General features: G+C 42.1%; 1 protein-coding gene across 1 annotated transcript in view; it reads left to right on the top strand.

Annotated features, from left to right (window-relative positions):
* The window catches only part of znf143b (zinc finger protein 143b), a 60879-nt gene that overhangs the window by 10901 nt on the left and 29655 nt on the right, over positions 1-20323 (top strand). Inside the window, exons 2-9 of the mRNA XM_078414813.1 lie at positions 5250-5360; positions 8175-8267; positions 8881-8964; positions 11408-11488; positions 11571-11767; positions 13053-13127; positions 16262-16384; positions 19494-19569. Coding sequence (XP_078270939.1) covers positions 5250-5360; positions 8175-8267; positions 8881-8964; positions 11408-11488; positions 11571-11767; positions 13053-13127; positions 16262-16384; positions 19494-19569 — 840 coding nt within the window. The remainder of the gene's footprint in view (positions 1-5249; positions 5361-8174; positions 8268-8880; positions 8965-11407; positions 11489-11570; positions 11768-13052; positions 13128-16261; positions 16385-19493; positions 19570-20323) is intronic.

The raw sequence follows: 20323 nt of genomic DNA, 5'->3' as shown, positions 1-20323 counted from the left end.
GAAAACTGCAGAGCATGATAGAATCCTTCCACATCAATACGAAGGGGACAGTGCAGTTCAATGGCAGCTTCTCGGAGCCCTTCGAGATCCGCAGTGGCGTCAAACAAGGCTGCATCCTCACTCCCACAGTCTTCGCTCTGCACCTGAAACATGCCTTCGGCATCGCAACAGAGGGGATCAGATGGCAGGCTCTTCAACCTCACCCGCCTCAGAGCCAAGACAAAAGTACGTGAAGCTCTCATCAGAGACATGTTGTTTGCCAATGAAGCAGCAGTTGTGTCCCATACCCAGCAGGAACTACAGTCACTGATGGACCGCTTCTATCAGGCTTGCAAGGACTTCAGGATGACCATTAGCCTGAAGAAGACGAATGTCCTGGGGCAGGATACAGAGGCACCGCCTGTCATCACCATCGACAACTACGCACTCGATGCCGACCATCAGTTCACGTACCTCGGCTCCACCATCACCGACAACCTCTCCTTGGAAACAGAGATTGACAAGAGGATCGGGAAGGCAGCTACAACTCTCGCTCGCCTCACAACTCGAGTGTGGACCAACCCAAAGCTGACAATGAAGACAAAGATAGTCTACAACGCCTGGGTCAACAGCAGACTGCTGTACGGCAGTGAGACATGGACTACATATGCCAGACTGGAGAGAAGACTCAACACCTTCCACCTCAGAAGCATCCGCTGTATCCTAGGTATATCCTGGCAAGACAGAGGGTCTAATGCTGAGATTTTGTCTCTTCCGATACTCTGGTCTTCCGAGTATGTACACTCTACTCAGGCAGCGCAGACTGCGGTGGCTGGGCCATGTCCACCGCAGGGAGGATGGCCGTATTCTAAAAGACATCCTCTATGGAGAGCTAACATCTGGGAGGAGAACCATCGGCCGCCCCCAGCTACGTTACAAGGATGTCTGCAAGAGAGATTTGAAGGCACTCGACATCGATGTGGAGTCCTGGGAGAGCCTTGCAGCTGACCGTACGAGGTGGAGAGTTACCCTGAACCAACATCTCAAAACGGGGGAAGAGAAACTGATGAACGCAGTGGCAGACAAGCGGGCACGCAGAAAGGAGCGCAGCAATTTTAACAGACCAGAGACCACACACAAATGTGACCTTTGTGACAGAGACTGTCACTCCTGCATTGGTCTCTTCAGCCACAAGCAACGCTGCTCTAGCCGCGGTTCGGAGCAAGCAGCCAACTAGGATGCATCACCCATGGTCAGCCATGACTAAGCGGGGCCTAAGAAGAGTTGGGAGAAGGTAACAACAAAGCAAACAGAGATAAAATGTAGTCGCAGACAGTATGACTGGTCGGAGAACTGGGAAGGGGGAGAGGATGGAGACAGAGGGAAAGTCTAACTTGTTTAACTTGTAGTTAAAAAAGTAAATGTTCATACCGCTGGGGTGTAAGCTGCCCAAGCAAAATACGAGGTGCTGTTTCTCCAATTTCTGACAATGGAGGAGGCCCAGGAAGGTAAGTGTGGGAATGGGATGGGGAGTTAAAGTGTTGAGCAACCAGGAGATCAGGTAGGTTTAGGTGAACTGAGCGGAGGTGTTCAGCGAAACAAACACAGAGCCTGCGCTTGGTCTCGCCGATATACAGAAGTCTACACCTGGAACAGCGGATACAGTAGATGAGGTTGGAGGAGGTGCAAGTGAACCTCTGCCTCACCTGAAAAGACTGTTGGGATCCTTGGACGGAGTCAAGGGGGGAGGTAAAGGGACACGTGTTGCATCTCCTGTGGTTACATGGGAAAGTACCTGGAGAGGGGGTGGTTTGGGTGGGAAGGGACGAGTTGATCAGGGAGTTGCAGAGGAAATGATTTCTGAGAAAAGCGGAAAGGGGTGGAGATGGGAAGATGTGGCTAGTAGCGGGATCCCATTGGAGGTGGCGAAAATGTCGGAGGATTATGTGCTGTATGCAATGGGTGGATGGTGAGGACAAGGGGGACTCTGTCCCTGTTGCGAATGGGGGAGGGGGAGCAAGAGCGGAGCTGCGGGATACCGAGAAGACCCTAGTGAGGGGCTCGTCCACATGGAAGAGGGGAACCCCGTTTCTTCGAGAATGAGGACAACTCCAATGACCTGGTATGGAACACCTCATCTTGAGCACTGATGCGGTGTTGATGGAGGAATTGGGAGTAGTGGGATAGAGTCTTTACAGGAAGCAGGGTGGAAGAAGTGTGGTCTAGATAGCTATGGGAGTTAGTAGGTTTGTAATAGATGTCAGTTGATAATTTATCTCCTTTAATGGAGACGGTGAGATCAAGTCCACCAAATAAAATGCCAATCTGAACTAATCCCATCTGCCTGCTCATGGTCTGTTATCCTTCCCTTCTCTGCCCGTTTATCATATCATCATATATCTACAGCCGGAAACAGGCCTTTTCGGCCCTCCAAGTCCGTGCCGCCCAGTGATCCCCGTACATTAACACTATCCTACACCCACTAGGGACAATTTTTACATTTACCCAGCCAATTAACCTACATACCTGTACGTCTTTGGAGTGTGGGAGGAAACCGAAGATCTCGGAGAAAACCCACGCAGGTCACGGGGAGAACGTACAAACTCCTTACAGTGCAGCACCCGTAGTCAGGATCGAACCTGAGTCTCCGGCGCTGCATTCGCTGTAAAGCAGCAACTCTACCGCTGCGCTACCGTGCCGCCCAATGTGTATGTCTAAACTCCTTTTAAATATTGATATTGTATCTGCTTCTACCACCATGCCTGGTAGTGCATTCAAGACACCTATCACTCTGTAAAATAAAAATCTTGCCATACAAATTTCCTTTTAACTTTACTACTTTCATCTTAAGCATATGGCTGTTAGTATTTGATAATTCCACCCTGGTGAAAAAGTGACGTTTTGGGTTGGGACTCGTTCTTCGGACTGGTTCTTCCCTGAAATGTTGTCTATGTATTTCCTTCTGCAGATGTTGCCTGAGCCACTGAGTTCCTCCACCAGTTTGGTTTTTCTCAAGATTCCAGCATCTGCAATCTCTTGTATCTCCTCTTGTCTCTCTACCCTATCTATGCCTCATAATTTTACATACTTTTATCAGGTCGTCCCTCAGCCTCCGATGCTTTAGAGAAAACAATCCAAGTGTATCTCACCTCTTGTTATAGCTAATGCACTTCAATCCAGGCACCATCCTAGTGAACCTCTTCTGCACTCTCTCCAAAGTCACCTTATCTTTTACTATAATAGGGTGACTAAAACTGTACACAATACTTCAGTGACTTAATTGAAGCCTTATGGAGATGCAGATCCTTATACAGACTTCCCAACTTTTGTACCCAATGCCCCAATTGATGAAGGCAAACATGCCATACATCTTCTTTACCACCCTATCCACTTATGTTGTCACTTTCAGGAAATTATGGGCATGCACCAAAAGAACCCTCTGTACATCAATCCCCCTAAATGACCACCATTTATTGTCTGGTATCACAAAATGCTGGAGTAACTCAGCGGGTCAGGCAGCATCTCTGGAGAGAATTTTAAAGTTTTAAAGTTTTTAGTGTTCAGAGATGCAGCATGGAAATGCGGCCTGGCCCACCAACTTCATAGATTACTCATTCACAATAGTTCTATGTTTTCCCACTTTTGCATCCATTCCCTACACATGAGGAGCAATTTAAGGAGGCCAATTAACTTACAAACTCCCATGTCTTTGGGATGTGAGAGGAAACAGGAACACCCGGAGGAAACCCTCATGGCCACAGGGGGAACATGCTAACTGCACAGATAGCACCCAAGGTCAGGATCGAACCTGGGTCTCTGGTGCTGTGAAGCAGCAGCTCTACCAGCTACGCCACTGTGCCACCCTTTGTGGTTAGGTCCTGGAAATATATCTACCTTTAAATGTTTTAAGACTTTCAGCACCTCCTCCTCTGTAATGTAGACTCTCTTCAAGCATCTCCAAGCTCCCTAGTATTCGTGGTAAATACAGACGAGAAATATACATTTAACACCATGTCTATTTCCTGTGATCCCACAAGTAGATAACTGATCTTAAAGGCTCCTATTCTCTCCATAATTACTCCTTTGCCCTTAATATACTTGGAAAATCTCTTCCAATTCTCCTTAAACATCTGCCAAAGCTAACCTATGTCTCCATTTGGCCCTCCTGATTTTCCTCTTAAGTGTACTCTGAATTCACTTGAACCCAGCAACCTATACATGACGCATGGCTCATTTTTCTTGACTAGTCCTGCAATATGTCTTATAGGCACAAAATGCTGGAGTAACTCGGCGGGCCAGGCAGCATCTCTGGAGAAAATGGATAGGTGACGTTTTGGGTTGCGACTCTTTTTCAGGCAGATTGTTGTGGGTGGGGGGGAGGAACTGGAAGCGAAGGGAAAAAATGGGATAAATCGGGACCAGCAACAGATGACCTCGGGCAAGGATATTTCAGGATAGGCCAATTGTTGGCTAGAGATAGTGTGAGCCCAAAGGGGATACATCGTTGCGAACTGTGGAACTGGTTAACGTCCTTTTAGTGCAGAAGGAGAGGAGAAAGGGAGAAGATGTGGAGGGAAGTGTTTGTAGAAGTTACCTAAAATTGAAGAATTCAACATTTAAATGCTGGGTTGTAAGCTACCCATGCAAAGTATGAGGTGCTGTTTGTCCAATTTGTGTGTGGCCTCACTCTGGCAATATTGGAGGCCACATGAAAAAAACGCTGAGGTATAGGTCCATGACAAGGGACCAGTTATTGCGAGATGCCATTTGCAGTATTTTCGCCAAAAGACCTTCTATGTTATGTCATGCCATGACATCCTCACCGACACACAGTGTTTTACAGTTTATCCAACTAATAATTGAGCAGAGTTAGGCATCAGTTTGAAATACCTTCTTAATCATTTTCTTGTTGCATTCTCCCTGTGAGGAGGAGTAATACTATTCAGAACTGGAAGGCATGTATTATGAATTAGTTGGTGATTTCCTGTATTGATGTGCGTTGTTGAATTAAGCTGTATACTTATAGGACAATGAATGTAGAACAACTGAACATTTGCTGTGAGGCAGAGATGGCAAGGGATGACGTGTTCAGAGTTGTAGCATCCACTCTCTGTTGGGAACCAGTTGGCTCGGAAGGTTTTCTATGTCTATCCCAGTTTAATTTGAATAGAAATATACAATTTATATTTGATTATTTACCATGAGATTCTGATGTCTTCCTGTTAATAGATAATGTCCTTGAAATGCTAATTAATGTGTTATTTTATTAGATATGTTATTGGCACAAATAAACAGAGAAGCTCAGAGTATGGCAGAATTCCAGGGAGTGGGCGATGGTCAGCACGTCACATTGTGCCTCACAGAAACTGTAGCAGTAACAGGTAAATTACCATAAATTACTTTTTCTGTTTTAGGTTTTGAACATTTTCAGATCATAAGGTAATTAGGTCATAAGTGATAGGAGCAGAATTAGGCCATTTGGCCTATCAAGTCTACTCCGTCATTCAATCATGGCTGATCTATCTCTCCCTCCTAACCCCATTCTCCCCACCACCCTTGACAGATTGAGATTTGTTAATTACATTAATGATTTGTATGAAGAATTAGGCAATTTTCATATTTCAAATTAATATGGAATACCTATTAACCTATTATCTATCTGTTTTCATATTTACTTGTTTGCTCATTTATTTACATGCCAAATTTAAAACAAAAGATTTGTGTCCAGTGTAATTTCTTAAATGCTGTGTACTTTTATATCTATTGCATGTCATTGTTTTTATTGTTTCCCAGTTGTGTGGACAATACTATGAACATTGAATTGGTGAAAGAAGGAAAGGGAAAACAACAGTGATAAATAATAATAATATATTCCTTTATTTATCCCACACTGGGGAAATTTGCAGTGTTACAGCAGCAAAGTGGATAGCAAGAGACATTCATTATAAATAAAAATAAAGATAAGGATAATTGTCATCATTCACTGTGTTTTTTTTAACTGTTAACTGGTCTGTTGACTGGTCTGCTGGTAGCAGTGCTGCTTGTGCAGTCTCACAGCAGCGGGAAGGATGGACCTCCGATATCTCTCCGTCACACACTTGGGGTGAAGGAGTCTGTCACTGAAGGAGCTACTCAGTGCAGTGACAGTGTCCCGCATGGGGTGGGAGTCGTTCTCCAGCAGCGATGTTATCTTTGCCATCATCCTTCTCTCTCCCACCGCCTGTACTGAGTCGAGTTGGCCTTCCTGATTGTTAATCAGGCACTGAAGTGAGTGATATTGTAGATAGCGAAGATGGTTACCAAAATTACAACAGAATCATGATCAGTTGGGCAAGTGAGCTGAGGGATGGTTATTGGAGTTTAATGCAGATATGTGCGAGGTGTTGCATATTGGGAAGTCAAACCAGGGCAGGACTCACAGGGATCCAGGCTTAATGGGTAGTTAGAGTGGTCATGGAGGCTTTCGGCACATAGGCCTTCATCAGTCAGGGTATTAGTATAAATATTGGGATGTTATGTGACAGTTGTTCATGACGTTAGTGAGGCTGCATTTGGAATATAGTGTTCAATTTTGGTCACCCTGGTGTAGGAAAGATGTTGTTATGCAGGGAAGATTTACAAGGATGTTGCCAGGACCTGAGGGCCTGACCTCCAGGGAGGGGATGGTGAGGACTTTATTCCTTGGAGCGCAGGAGTATGAGGGGTGACCTTATAGAGGTGTATACGATCATGAGTCTACTCCTGCACCTATTTTTCTATTTTCTATGAGGGGAATAGATAGGGTAAATAGACAGTCTTTTACCCAGGGTAAGGTAATCAACAACTTGAGGATAGAGGTTTAAAATAAGAGGATAAAGATTTAATAGGAACCTGAGGGGCAACATTTTCACACAAGAGGTTGGTGGGTATATGGAACGAGCTGCCAGATGAGGTAGTTGAGGCAGGTACTTTTACACCATTTAAAAGACATTTGGACGTTTGTGGCTAAGAAAGGATCAGAGGGATATGGACCAAACAGGTGGGATTAGTGTAGATGGGACATCATGGGGGGGGGGGGGGGGGGTGGGCTGAAGGGCCTGTTTTCATCTGTGATTCAATGATTAATATCTGTTGACAATTGACAGATTGACAGGTGAGAAATGCAAACCAGGAAATGTTGCTGGCATAAGTTTTTCATATGCTCATTTTATATCTGATTACTTAAAAATGTAAAGAAAAACTCTGATCCAAATTCTTTGCTATTCATAGTTCTTTAAAACATATCCTTACCTAAAAATGTACATGCACAGATGCAAGCTTCAATAGCAGTATTCTGCATGTATTCTGGTCTGTAAATGATACCAGTAGTATCATAGGGTTTTATTTTGTGCTATATCACATAAAAGTTAATCATTATGGGGTTCCCAACAGAGAAAAAATATAAGGCAAATTAAAATTAAATTATGTTTGAAATTTAATTAAACTTAGTTGTTTGATTCAATGCATTTTGCTACACATTGGTAGGCTACAGTTTGCCATTAGGCAAATATCTTGATTTCATTCTCGTGCTCCAGAGAAAATGATGAGATTGCCCCTGTGAAGGGAATGAATTTGACATACTAGTTGTTCTAGGTTATTCCCATACTCTGTAGCAAAAATGGCACTTGCATAAGCTTTTGATCTGCTCATTTAGAGAATAGTATGCAGAGCTAACAGGGAAAGAAACAAATTATACAGCTTCTCATTTCCTTTGATAGCCTTTTCTCAGTAGCCCTGTTTCGTGTGAATAGATGTAGCAACAAGGATGTTGGATTTCTATGTAGAAACAAGGAACTGCAGATGTTGGTTTACACAAAAGGACACCAAGTGCTGGAGTAACCCAGTGGGTCAAGCAGCACTTCTGGAGAACATGGACGGGTGCCATTTCGGGTCAGGACTCTTTTTCAGAGGGAGAGGAGTGAGGTGGGAGATGAGGAATTCTCGGACAAGAGGAGAGGCAGTACAGAGCACGGCAGTCAATTGGTGGGCACAGGCAAGGTTTATTTTCGATAGGCAGATAGTTAGAACAAAGGCCTGAGATTAGAGCAGAAGGTGTGAGGCAGGCAGCTTGAAGAGTTGTGAATTGTGAAGCCGAAGGAAGGAATGTGGAGGAGAGCAATTTCCATGTTTGTTTTGTGCTTTACCTATCTAGAACAGAAATTAATCTTTTTATTCAGATGGCGATCGATTGGAAAATATGGATGGCGTGAGTTTACAAGCCGTTACTCTTGCAGATGGCACCACAGCATATATCCAACACAATTCTAAAGGTGTGGATTTTTTTTGACAATTTTCTATTTTGTGACAATTTTTCCATTTCTATTGTTTAATGAATGCATATTTGCTAGCTTGGCCACTAGCATGATTTTGCCTGCAGCTCCAACTATAATTTAGGGTGAGATTAAACAATCTATTTAACATCTGAGGAGCGATATGTGTACTTGTCACCGAAAAATAATGTGTAACCAATACTCCATTCACCACCCCTCCACATCTCCTGATTTTGTGCTGGGGTACAATTCCAAAGGCACCAACTGTCCTTTGGTATCTTATTCAACTGAGCAAATCTGTATATTCAAGAGCCAAAAAATTACTTAATAATAGTGGGTACTAAAGCACATCTGACACTACCCCCTCCCCATTCCACCACCTTTCGAGCAGGTGATAACTCATCAGGAGCAGAAAATACAGTTGAATTTTGATCATCTTATTGTGCAGGTGGCACCCATTTTAGCACTCCATTTGTGCTTAACTGAAAGCAGCTATCTCAAACCTTATTGGTCATTAATACTTGAAACCTTCTTGATCCATGTGGCTAAGCAAGACACTTACAGTGAGATTTAATAATTGAATAAAAGGTATGATGCATATCATTTATTTCAGATGGGAAGTTGATTGATGGCCAAGTTATTCAACTAGAGGATGGTTCTGCAGCATATGTACAACATGTTTCAGTACCAAAATCAGGTGAGTGATATGATAATTTTCTCTGAACTCACTTTTTATCAACTTTTTTTGTACAACAGCTGCATTAATGTCTAATTGTTGGCCATAAATATTTGTTAAGATACTGAAAGCAAAAATTCAACTGTGTCATCGGTCCAGAATTTGGAGTCAGCAACAATGTGGATCCCTGGCATTGAGCAGTTTGGTTAACCTGCAAGATTCATTAATTATTAGGTTCAAGTTTATTATTCTCATGTATACCGGGGTACAGTGAAAAGCTTTGTTTTGCATGTTATCCAATCAGATCAAATAAAAAGTACAATCAAGTCAGACTCGCTCATTAGGTAGAGCAAACGGTATGGTACAGAATGCAGAATATAGTTCTCAACATTCTAGTGGATCAGATCTCGGCATTATTGTGCATCAGATCCATGGGCAAAGTCCAATATCCACAATGATTCACAAAAGTGAATCAGACCCTAGCTTATGGAAGGATCGCTCAGAAGCTTGATAAGCAATGGACAAGTTTTTGATTATGTTGGCTGTTTTTTTTAATCAACATGAAGTGTAGGTGGAGTCAATGGTAGGAAGTCTGGTCTGTTTGATGGACTGGGCTACATGTACAACTCTCTGCAATTTCTTGCGTTCTTGGGCAAACCTGTTCCCAAACCAAGCTCTGATGCAACCTGACAGCGTGCTTTCTATGGTGCATCTGTAGAATCTATGTGAGTCATTGGAGCCAAACTGACATTGGTTTCAACCTTAGGATTCTCACCTGCTTGGCTTAATTTAGAAATCTTAAAGACTAACAGTGGCTCAGTGCCTGGGTCACTTAGAAATGATGTTTTAAGATATGGAAGGGTATAAGAATTTAAAATGATAAATGCAATTAACAAGTATAATCGTGATGTATATGCATATCAAGTATGAGCTAGCACAATTATAAAGAGAAGTGTAAATTAGGTTTTTTTTGCCATATCGAGTCATTATTAACTTTATTGGGTTATTTTAGAATTGTACTAGTTCATAAAAGGCCGGAGATCTTATGTAAATTCAGTTCAGATATGGAAAGCTAGTAAGGTTTGCAAATTGCACTGTCTATGAAGGCACAATGTGTCATTCTCAGATTCTTTTGGGATCTCTAAATCAAAGATTTAAATGTGAAAATCTGAAAATTGCTGTAATGACACAGTTGTCAGTGCAATGGCAGTGAATTGCAATACCATTGCTCTTCCTGCCACAAAATTCAGGCCAGTATTTTGAATGTGTAGGCCTCCATTTTCCTAATGTAAACCTGGAAAGACATGAAACATGACTGTGAAATCATACTGTGAGTCAATAAATAACAAGATTGGTGAACGTTCATGTTTCCTTTTCTGGTATGGATTACAGCTGCCAATATTAGATGACTTGTGTGCAGTTTTGGTCTCCAAATTTGAGGAAGGATATTCTTGCTATTGAGGGCATGCAGCGTAGGTTCACTAGGTTAATTCCCGGAATGGCGGGACTGTCGTATGTTGAAAGGCTGGAGCAATTAGGCTTGTATACACTGGAATTTAGAAGGATGAGGGGGGATCTTATTGAAACATATAAGATAATTAGGGGATTGGACACATTAGAGGCAGGAAACATGTTCCCAATGTTGGGGGAGTCCAGAACAAGGGGCCACAGTTTAAGAATAAGGGGTAGGCCATTTAGAACGGAGATGAGGAAGAACTTTTTCAGTCAGAGAGTGGTGAAGGTGTGGAATTCTCTGCCTCAGAAGGCAGTGGAGGCCAGTTCGTTGGATGCTTTCAAGAGAGAGCTGGATAGAGCTCTTAAGGATAGCGGAGTGAGGGGGTATAACATAACATAACATAACATAACAACACTTTATTGTCACTCGGCACAAACAATATGGGGAGAAGGCAGGAACGGGGTACTGATTGAGAGTGATCAGCCATGATAGCATTGAATGGCGGTGCTGGCTCGAAGGGCTGAATGGCCTACTCCTGCACCTATTGTCTATTGTCTATTGACTTTGGAGATTTGTTAGTCTATTATTCTCAAAGTCATTAGCAGAATTTAGCATGAGAAAAGAAAATGTCATCTTGTGCCTGTGCACCAAACTGCTAACTAATATCTGTTATTAGTCCATCAGTTCTGAGTAAGAACCCATATTTTGCTACCTGAATCAAGTATAATACTGCAAGCATTTATTTATCTTTGATGGTAATCTAAGATTAGCAAGGGAAACTATTGAAGACAACAAAATGGAAGTCAAGTCCTGTCCTTCCTAAATTCAATATATGGTATAATCCTTTATAACAGATATTAGTTAGCAGTTTGGTGCACAGGCACAAGATGACATTTTTGCTAATCTTTAAATAAATGGTATTGACAAATGCCGTGAGAACTCGATTATTTTTCAATAATCCAGAAGAATTATTCAGAAATTCTTTGTGCTGATTTTATCCTATTGCAGGAGATTGTTTGCGTTTTGAGGATGGACAGGCAGTTCAACTGGAGGATGGATCAACAGCGTTTATTCATCATTCACCAAAAGGTAAATTATTCAAGATTTATTTTCTAATGAGATTATTGCACAAAAATGTAAATTCATTATTTACTTTATTTTCTTGATTAAGATGGCTATGATCCAAATGCAGTGCAAGCTGTGCAGCTGGAAGATGGAACTACTGCCTATATCCACCATACGATACAAGTACCACAATCTGATACCATCCTCACTGTTCAAGCTGATAGTACCCTGGCAGGACTGCACACAGGGGAAACCACAGTAGATCCTGAGACGATCAATGCGCTTGAGCAATATGCCTCAAAAGTAATTGTCTGTTTCAACCTCAATTCTATAAAATTACGTGATGCCTCATTGAAGGGGTGTAATGTATATTAAATTTTTTAGTATTTAACATAATGTTCAAAAATCCAATTATAGTTCTACCCAGTCTCCGGGTAGTTCTCTTTTAATGCATATATCCACAACGCTAATTGGATACAATGCGATTAATGAATATGGGAACACTGTTTGTATTATGTGAGCCAAATTGCTTTGAATGCAATTTTGATCGGGGATGAGAGAACTACTTGGAAATTGACAAGAGAAAAATGTTGTCTTGGGAAAAGGCAGTCCAGGAAAAACCCTCTCCACAGCAATCAGACACCATTGTCTCTTAATAAGTTTGGCTGCTAGCTTTACTATGGGTGGCCATGGAAATTGACAAGCTATCGGTTCTATTGTCACTTGAGTAATTATACTATTAAACAATGTAACATACAGTCTGGTAGTTTTAGCTTCCAGCCACAAAAATAAAATTATACAGGTCCACCACTGATTTACCGGCAACTGGTGGTCCGGCACTTCCATTAATCCAGACAAAACTACAAGAGCGAAAGAGTGAAATCTACCCCACAACCCCCACCCCCCCCAAAAAAATGTGGCGCCTAGTCTGGGTGGGGCAGCTGAGCTGGCAGATCTGTTCCCATAGCCAACATCCGCGGCCGATCGGTGGGTCGTTTGCCCCCGTTGGCCATCGGATTGGAACTCTGGCCTGGCAGGAGTGGCTGATCTATTCCCATAGCTGACTTCCGCGGCCGACTGCGAGCCGGTATCTCGGCCCCCCCTCCTCCCCCCCCCCCCCCCCCCCCGAGGCAGTGACCTCTGTTGGTCCGGTGAAACAGATAATCCAGCAAGGCTCTGGAACCAAGGATGCCGGAAAATCAGAGGTGGATTCATAACTATTAAAAAATATCTTTAGTGCTGAAAATTATGTGGAATAACTAACTTTGTTATTGCAAGTCTGAAACTCTCTAGCCCCTAATCCCCTTTTCACAATTGATACAATTAATTTTACAATGAGATTTTCCTTAACACAAAGTTTCTTAGGAATGTAGTTATCGCTGTAACCTGTAAATATTGTCCTAAGAAGCACCATTGTAGCTTAAAACTTCAAAGAGGAAATTTAAATTGGTTGAGTACAAAGAGAATAAGATATTAGGAAGTAGGATCAATCTGAGCAGTTATAAAACTTAAAGTTGTTAAGCACAAATATATCACCATTTAAAAATATATATTTTGTACGACAGCATTCAATTTTATTTTTCTCTAGGTAACTACTGATGGCAATGAGAGTGTCAGCAGTACAGGACTGGTGAATGAAAATGATCATGAAAAAAAAATGCAGGTAAGACTATTATTGCTATTCAGTAAGAACCAGGGTATAACAGAGATACTATCGTTCATCATGCAATAATCCTGTATGCAAGACTTGAGATTTGCAGAACATGCCTACCCTATTCAAAGCTTTCTGACATAATGTGCAAATCATCTGGTGAGAGGATGTAACTAGGAAAATTGACAGGGGAGAGCCAGTGGATGTGGTGTACCTCGACTTTCAGAAAGCCTTCGACAAGGTCCCACACAGGAGATTAGTGGGCAAAATTAGAGCACATGGCATTGGGGTAGGGTACTGACATGGATAGAAAATTGGTTGGCAGACAGAAAGCAAAGAGTGGGCATAAAAGGGTCCCTTTCAGAATGGCAGGCAGTGACTAGTGGGGTACCGCAAGGCTCTGTGCTGGGACCGCAGCTATTTACAATATACATTAATGACTTGGATGAAGGGATTAAAAGTTCCATTAGAAAATTTGCAGATGATACAAAGCTGGGTGGTAGTGTGAACTGTGAGGAAGATGCTATGAGGTTGCAGGGTGACTTGGACAGATTGTGTGAGTGGGCGGATGCATGGCAGATGCAGTTTAGTGTGGATAAGTGTGAGGTTATCCACTTTGGTGGTAAGAATAGAAGGCAGATTATTATCTGAATGGTGTCAAATTAGGAAAAAAGGACGTACAACAAGATCTGAGTGTCCTAGTGCATCAGTCACTGAAAGGAAGCATGCATGTACAGCAGGCAGTGAAGAAAGCCAATGGAATGTTGGCCTTCATAACAAGAGGAGTTGAGTATAGGAGCAAAGAGGCCCTTCTGCAGTTGTACAGGGCCCTAGTGAGACCGCACCTGGAGTACTGTGTGCAGTTTTGGTCTCCAAATTTGAGGAAGGATATTCTTGCTATTGAGGGCGTGCAGCATAGGCTTACTAGGTTAATTTCCGGAATGGAGGGACTGTCATATGTTGAAAGGCTGGAGCAATTAGGCTTGTATACACTGGAATTTAGAAGGATGAGAGGGGATCTTATCGAAACATATAAGATTATTAAGGGGTTGGACACGTTAGAGGCAGGAAACATGTTCCCAATGTTGGTGGGGGGGGGGTCCAGAACCAGGGGCCACAGTTTAAGAATAAGGGATAGGCCATTTAGAACGGAGATGAGGAAAAACTTTATCAGTCAGATTTGTAAATCTGTGGAATTCTCTGCCTCAGAAGGCAGTGGAGGCTAATTCTCTGAATGCATTCAAGAGAGAGCTAGATAGAGCTCTTAAGGATAGTGGAGTCAGGGGGTATGGGGAGAAGGCAGGAACGGGGTACTGATTGAGAATGATCAGCCATGATCACATTGAATGGTGGTGCTGACTCGAAGGGCCTACTCCTGCACCTATTGTCTTTTGTCTATTGTCTATTGAGAGCAGAGAAAATATTTTTCAGAAATGAATAGGAGCAATTTGTTGCTGACATTTTTGTAGACCATACCAATGAAAGGGATATGTGGAATAGAGAATCTGTCAGGGACATGTTGTACAAATCTGTTGGATGATGTTCGAAAGATTTGTAAAACTCATCACCATTGAAACACATACTGAAAATAACAAAAAAGAAGAAAGGACAGACAGACTGTTGGCGAGGCAGCCACTGCTGGTGGCTCCACCCAGTATTTGGTGGTATCTGGGCCAAATGCAGGCAAATGATAGTAGCTTAGATGGGCATCTTGGTTGGTGAATTGAGCGTGTTTCAGTGCGGTATGACTTTGACTCTGTTAACCTTGCTACACAAATTAAATTCCGCAAACAAATCATGAATTCATGTATTCTTAGACTATGATACACCTCTACTTCACCTGGTTAATCAGAGTTTAGAAAGGCAGAACAAGAGACTTCAAATGCTCAAACCTAGAGCAAAATAATAAACTGCTGGAATAACTCAAATCAAGTAGCATCTGTGGAGGAAAAAAAATTGTATCAACATTTCTGATTCTGATGCAGGATCTCAGCATGAAATCTTGACTCTTCCCTTTTGTGTCAGTTGATCACTGGGCGCTCTCAGAGATTCCCTCAAACATAATTTCATTATTATGCCTCTCCTTTCAGTTATGTAATGTGTTGGGACATTCACACTGCAGATTGTTTTAAAGTACATTAACGGTAGAGCAGCAATGACTTAAAACAGATAATGGATGCCAAGGTTAATCTGGTTGAAACTGGGGAAAATTAATATTTCAAAGGTTTGTGCTTGAATTTAACATGTCAACTTACTTTCAACCATGGGATAATTAGCCTCTCTCCCCTCCTCCACCATACCATTTTAAAAGGTGAACATTATAATATCCACAGATGCTGGTGTAATGGGATCAAGAAATATCAGTCTTCTAGCAATGCTGAGGTGATCCGTTGTAAATTAATGAATACAACTACTGTGGTACTTTAGTAATTCAGTAATCTCAATATTTTGGCATCTCGCTTAGCACTTGATGTTTGCTACAGTTGATATGTCCCTTATGATTCACTGGGCCCCACTTTCCTCACTCCCTAACACCTCATTTGAGGCCCCACTTTCCTTGCTTCCAACTGACTCTTTAGACTTTAGAGTTACGGTGTGAAAACAAGCTCTACGGCCGACCAAAGCCACGCCAATCAGCGATCACACCGTATACCAGCACTATTCTACACTAGGGAACATTTACAATTTTACAGAAGTCAATTAACCTACAAACCTGTATGACTTTTGGAGTGTGAGAGGAAACGGGAGCACCTAGAGAAAGCCCACACAGTCACAGGGAGAACGTAGAAGCATCGTACACGTAACACTCGTAGTCAGAATCGAATCCAAATCTCTGGTGCTGTAAGGCAGCGGCTCTCCTGTTGCACCACTGTGTTGCCCTCTTCCGAGGCTTTGGTGTCTGCATTCCTTCCAAACTCAAAGGAATATATTATTCTACTATATAACTGTTAATTAAAGTTGGAGTATCAATGGAAATAACATCTGGTAGACCTGACAATCTGCTATCCACGTTTGTGTGAATTATAAATTATAAATTATTGCCATTTATCACGGAAGTGGCAAATTATTAACAGCACAATAATAGGAAATTCAATACTAATGTATTATTTTACTTTTACTAATTTACTACTGTTCTGTTTTCTAAGATTGTTCTTCAGGGTCATGTGACAGGACGGGTTAGTGCCAAAGCTCAACAGCTCGGAGAAAAAGCATTTCGTTGTGAATATGAGGGTTGTGGAAGACTTTACACCACTGCCCATCATCTGAAGGTAGAATCATTCCTTACAAAAATTGAAATTATTTAATATAGTAGTGTGCCAAGTTTTAGAGATCACATAGAATTTGTCAGACCGTGAATTAATTTTTGTGTGTGTTTCTATTGTTGATAGAACAAAAGATAGCAATCAATTTAAAATCCCACACTCACTGAATAAGAAACACCAGTGGATCTGTTTATGGGGTATTGGCTTCGGAAGGAGTGTTAGTCATGAAAGTTGCACAATTAGTGATCCTGTGAATGGTGCCAAATGATGTTGTCTTCCCACAAAAACAAACTCAGATCTTGGTCCAATGATGCATTCAAGGTAGAACACCTCCAAGTAAACAGTCTCATTGCCTCACTGAGTTACCATGTATAAAGTATACTGCCAGTGGACAAGTTTTGCATATTTATTGGAAACAGGAGACACTGCAGAAGCTGGAATCTGGTGCAATAAATAAACTGCTGGGAGAACTCAGCAGGTCAAGCAAAGTTGAAGCTTTCCCCTGTTGGACATCTGAAATGCCCTCTTTCTTTAGGAAACTTGGCTTCCCACTGCTGTGTGTCGATGGAATTCCCACATGCATTTCCTCCATTTCCCATATGTGTGCTCTCACTCCATCCACAGCCGGAACAGAGAAAGATTTCCCCTAGTCCCTTTCTTGTCCTTCTTAACGTAGCAGATAACATGACAAAAATACTTTCTGATGACATAGTACTCTTCCCATTTAATAGGTAAACTGAATGGGAAGAGTACTACTATGGTGATGTTTTGGTTCCTGAAGAGCATTAATAAATCCCCAGGACCTGATGGAATCTATCCCAGGTTATTAAGAGAGACAAGAGAGGAGACTGTAGGGCCTTGGCGAAGATTGTTGCATCTTCTCTAGCCACGGGCGAGATCCCGGAGACCTGGCGAGTAGCCAATGTTGTCCTTTGTTTAAGAAGAGAAGAAGAGAGAATCCAGGGAATCCGATGAGCCTCGTGCCTGTGGGAGGGAAGCTGTAGGAGGGAATGTTGTGCTACATCCGTACCCTGTATATGCCTTTACTTAGATAGGCATGGACACAAAATAAAACAGGTCATAAATCAGTGGAGAGTCTATCTAACAAGTCGGTTTATTAAAGGTCTTAACAGTGCGCAACTGGAAACATTCTGAGACAACCCAAACAGTTTCAAAGAATCACAATACCTACAGCATTTTATATTCTCATGACACAATGTTTACTTGTGCATCTGAAATAAGTCATCATTAATCAATGTCTCTGTAACCTTTCATCTTTGTCTTTCCCTAAAGTTATCTTTAACTTTATGTTTCCTGTTATTTTGAACACCTCTCTCCCATATTTAACATATGGGCAAAAGACCCATTTCCTGTGTATTTTATTCCTCTCAGCCAGGTTTACAACTTCCAATGTTATTCTATCTAAGCAAGCTGTGCTGAGCTAAATACATTGACACATCTAATTACCCTCCTAACACCCTATGTTGGCGATTTTCCCATCCTGTTTCTCCAGTATGTGAGCTCTAAGATTAAACAGACTACAACCTACTCATCTTCCTCATGTTTTCCAAAATTTTCCAATAACTGAAGCTATTGGAGAGGATTCTTCGATTAGGATTTACTCCCATTTGGAAGAGAATGGGATAATTAGGAACAGTCAACATCACTTTGTATGCAGCAGGTCTTACCAACTTGATCGGGTTTTTTGAGGCTATGAAGGTGATCAATGAGGGTAGGGCGGTGGATGTTGTCTACGTGGATTTTGCTAAGGTATTTGATAAAGTACCCCATGTTAGGCTGATCCAGAAGATGCACAGGATTCACAGTGACTTGGTCGTATGGATTCAGAACTGGCTTATAGAAGACAGAGGGTTGTGGTGGAAGGCATTACTCAGTTTGAATGTTTGTGACCAGTGGAGTTCTGCAGAGATCTGTGCTGGGACCTCTGTTATGTGTGATATATATAAATGACTTGGACATAAATGTAGATGGGTTTGCTCATAAGTTTGTAGACAACACCAAGAATGTTGGAGTTGTGGACTGTGAGGAAAGCTGAATATAGATAAGCTACAGAAATGTACAGAGAAATGGCAGATGAAGTTTAATCCGAGTAAGTGTCAGGTGTTGCACTTTGGGACATTGAATGTAAGGGGAAAATATCCCACGTTGGTGGAATGAAAGGTAGATGGTGAGATGGGAACAGGGGGATAATGAGGCTATATGTCATCTTAAAAAAAGATGAGGCTATTATCAGTTAGATATTTTGGTGAAGGATATTTTGGTGAAGGATTCAACGGGCCTGAGGCAATTGCAGCAATGTATGAAGGGGATGGAATAGAAACAGAAAATAGGTGAAGGAGCAGGCCATCCGACCCTTCAAGCCAGCACCGCCATTGATCATCCAAAATCAGTAGCCCGTTCCTGCTTTTCCCCCATATAAGCAGTGCCCTTACATGCGGTGACGATGGCAATGAGTGTCCCTTGTGCCAGGTCTTGATGCGTTTCTTGCCCAGGATGAGCATGTCCTTGAAGAGGTATCCGTCCTTCACCACCTCGCCATCCTCCACCACGGTGAGGCTGGGCTGCCCGCTGGCAGCACCGGGCAGGGGGGGCGGGCATGGGTGCTGCAGGTGGACGACGGTGCTGGTGGGCGAGGGGGGCATGGAGAAGGTGGCTTGCTCTTCTCGAGCTCTGGCAGAGTGGTCGCAGTAGCCCCGACGGGGTTGCCGTCAGCTTCTGGGAAACCGCCTCCACAAACTTCTGGACATCGCGGGCAGACATCCGCATGGCCGCCATGGCGTCCCGTTGCAAGGACGGTTCTCGGGTAATCTTGCTCAGCACTGACACGTGGACGAGGAGTGAACACTGGACTAAGTAAGGTTGCGGTTATTGGAACTAATTTGGAAGCAGACAATTTGACATCCCTGTGTATTCTTAGTGTTTTTTGTGCACTTTCACGACTGAATACACATTGAGGATATGAAACAGAAATTAGGACTTACAGTGCGAGTGCTACTTCCACTGAGAAAGTTCTATCTCCAGTAGAATTAAAAGTTTTATTGATTGTTGATAAGTTAAATTTCTTAATGTACCTGTTTTTATTATATGATCACAGGTACACGAAAGAGCACATACTGGTGATCGACCATATAGATGTGAGCACCCAGGTTGTGGAAAAGCTTTTGCCACAGGTATATATTGTTTAACTTCACTCTTCATAGTGTGGATATAAGATATATGTGTTACGAGAAAATTAAAACATGAAGAGCATTTAAATTAATATAACAGTATTACTGCTCACATCTTATTGACTATCTGGAACAGTATATGGATTTTTTAAGATCAAAACTGGGAGAAGATTTAAGGTAATAACAAGTGCATGACATCAAAGGTCTATGACACATGATAAGCTGGTTTTAAAAAACAAATTTGGTGTTATATACTGTTACCAGAATAAGAAATTGAATATAAAACGGGAATAGTTACTTTTTTGTATGTCCTTCACGAAGGTGTATGCTGACAATGGATAGTGAGGTGAATGAAACCTTTCAGAAGCCCCAGGATTGATGCATGCAGATATAATGGGCTTTAAACATTATTATTGACTGACTGGGTCGACCTTCTTATGGCAATGTACCTTTATGATTGAGATATTTGAAATAATTAGTCTTCGTCATATTGATTTTACTATTTGACTGAAATCAGTTCAGAGGAAAGCAGGAGACAGAATAATAAATTACACGAGCATAAAAGTCAATTTGGTGGTAAAAGATACTTGCCTTCACAGACAGTTGGTGCTTCATCCAATTCACAAAACCTGTGTTGAATTTCGATTCACTGGTTGATTCTGCAGGGAGATAACAAAGATCCTGAGATTAACAACTTTCTCCAACTGTTCAAAGAAGGTTGTGCCAGTCATTGCATGTCCTGGAGTTTGGAAAATTC

Source organism: Rhinoraja longicauda, chromosome 18 (genome assembly GCF_053455715.1).
Source record: "Rhinoraja longicauda isolate Sanriku21f chromosome 18, sRhiLon1.1, whole genome shotgun sequence".
Classification (NCBI taxonomy): Eukaryota; Metazoa; Chordata; class Chondrichthyes; order Rajiformes; family Arhynchobatidae; genus Rhinoraja; species Rhinoraja longicauda.
Note: the sequence above shows the minus strand (reverse complement) of the source record. Positions and strands in the feature narration are given on the sequence as shown.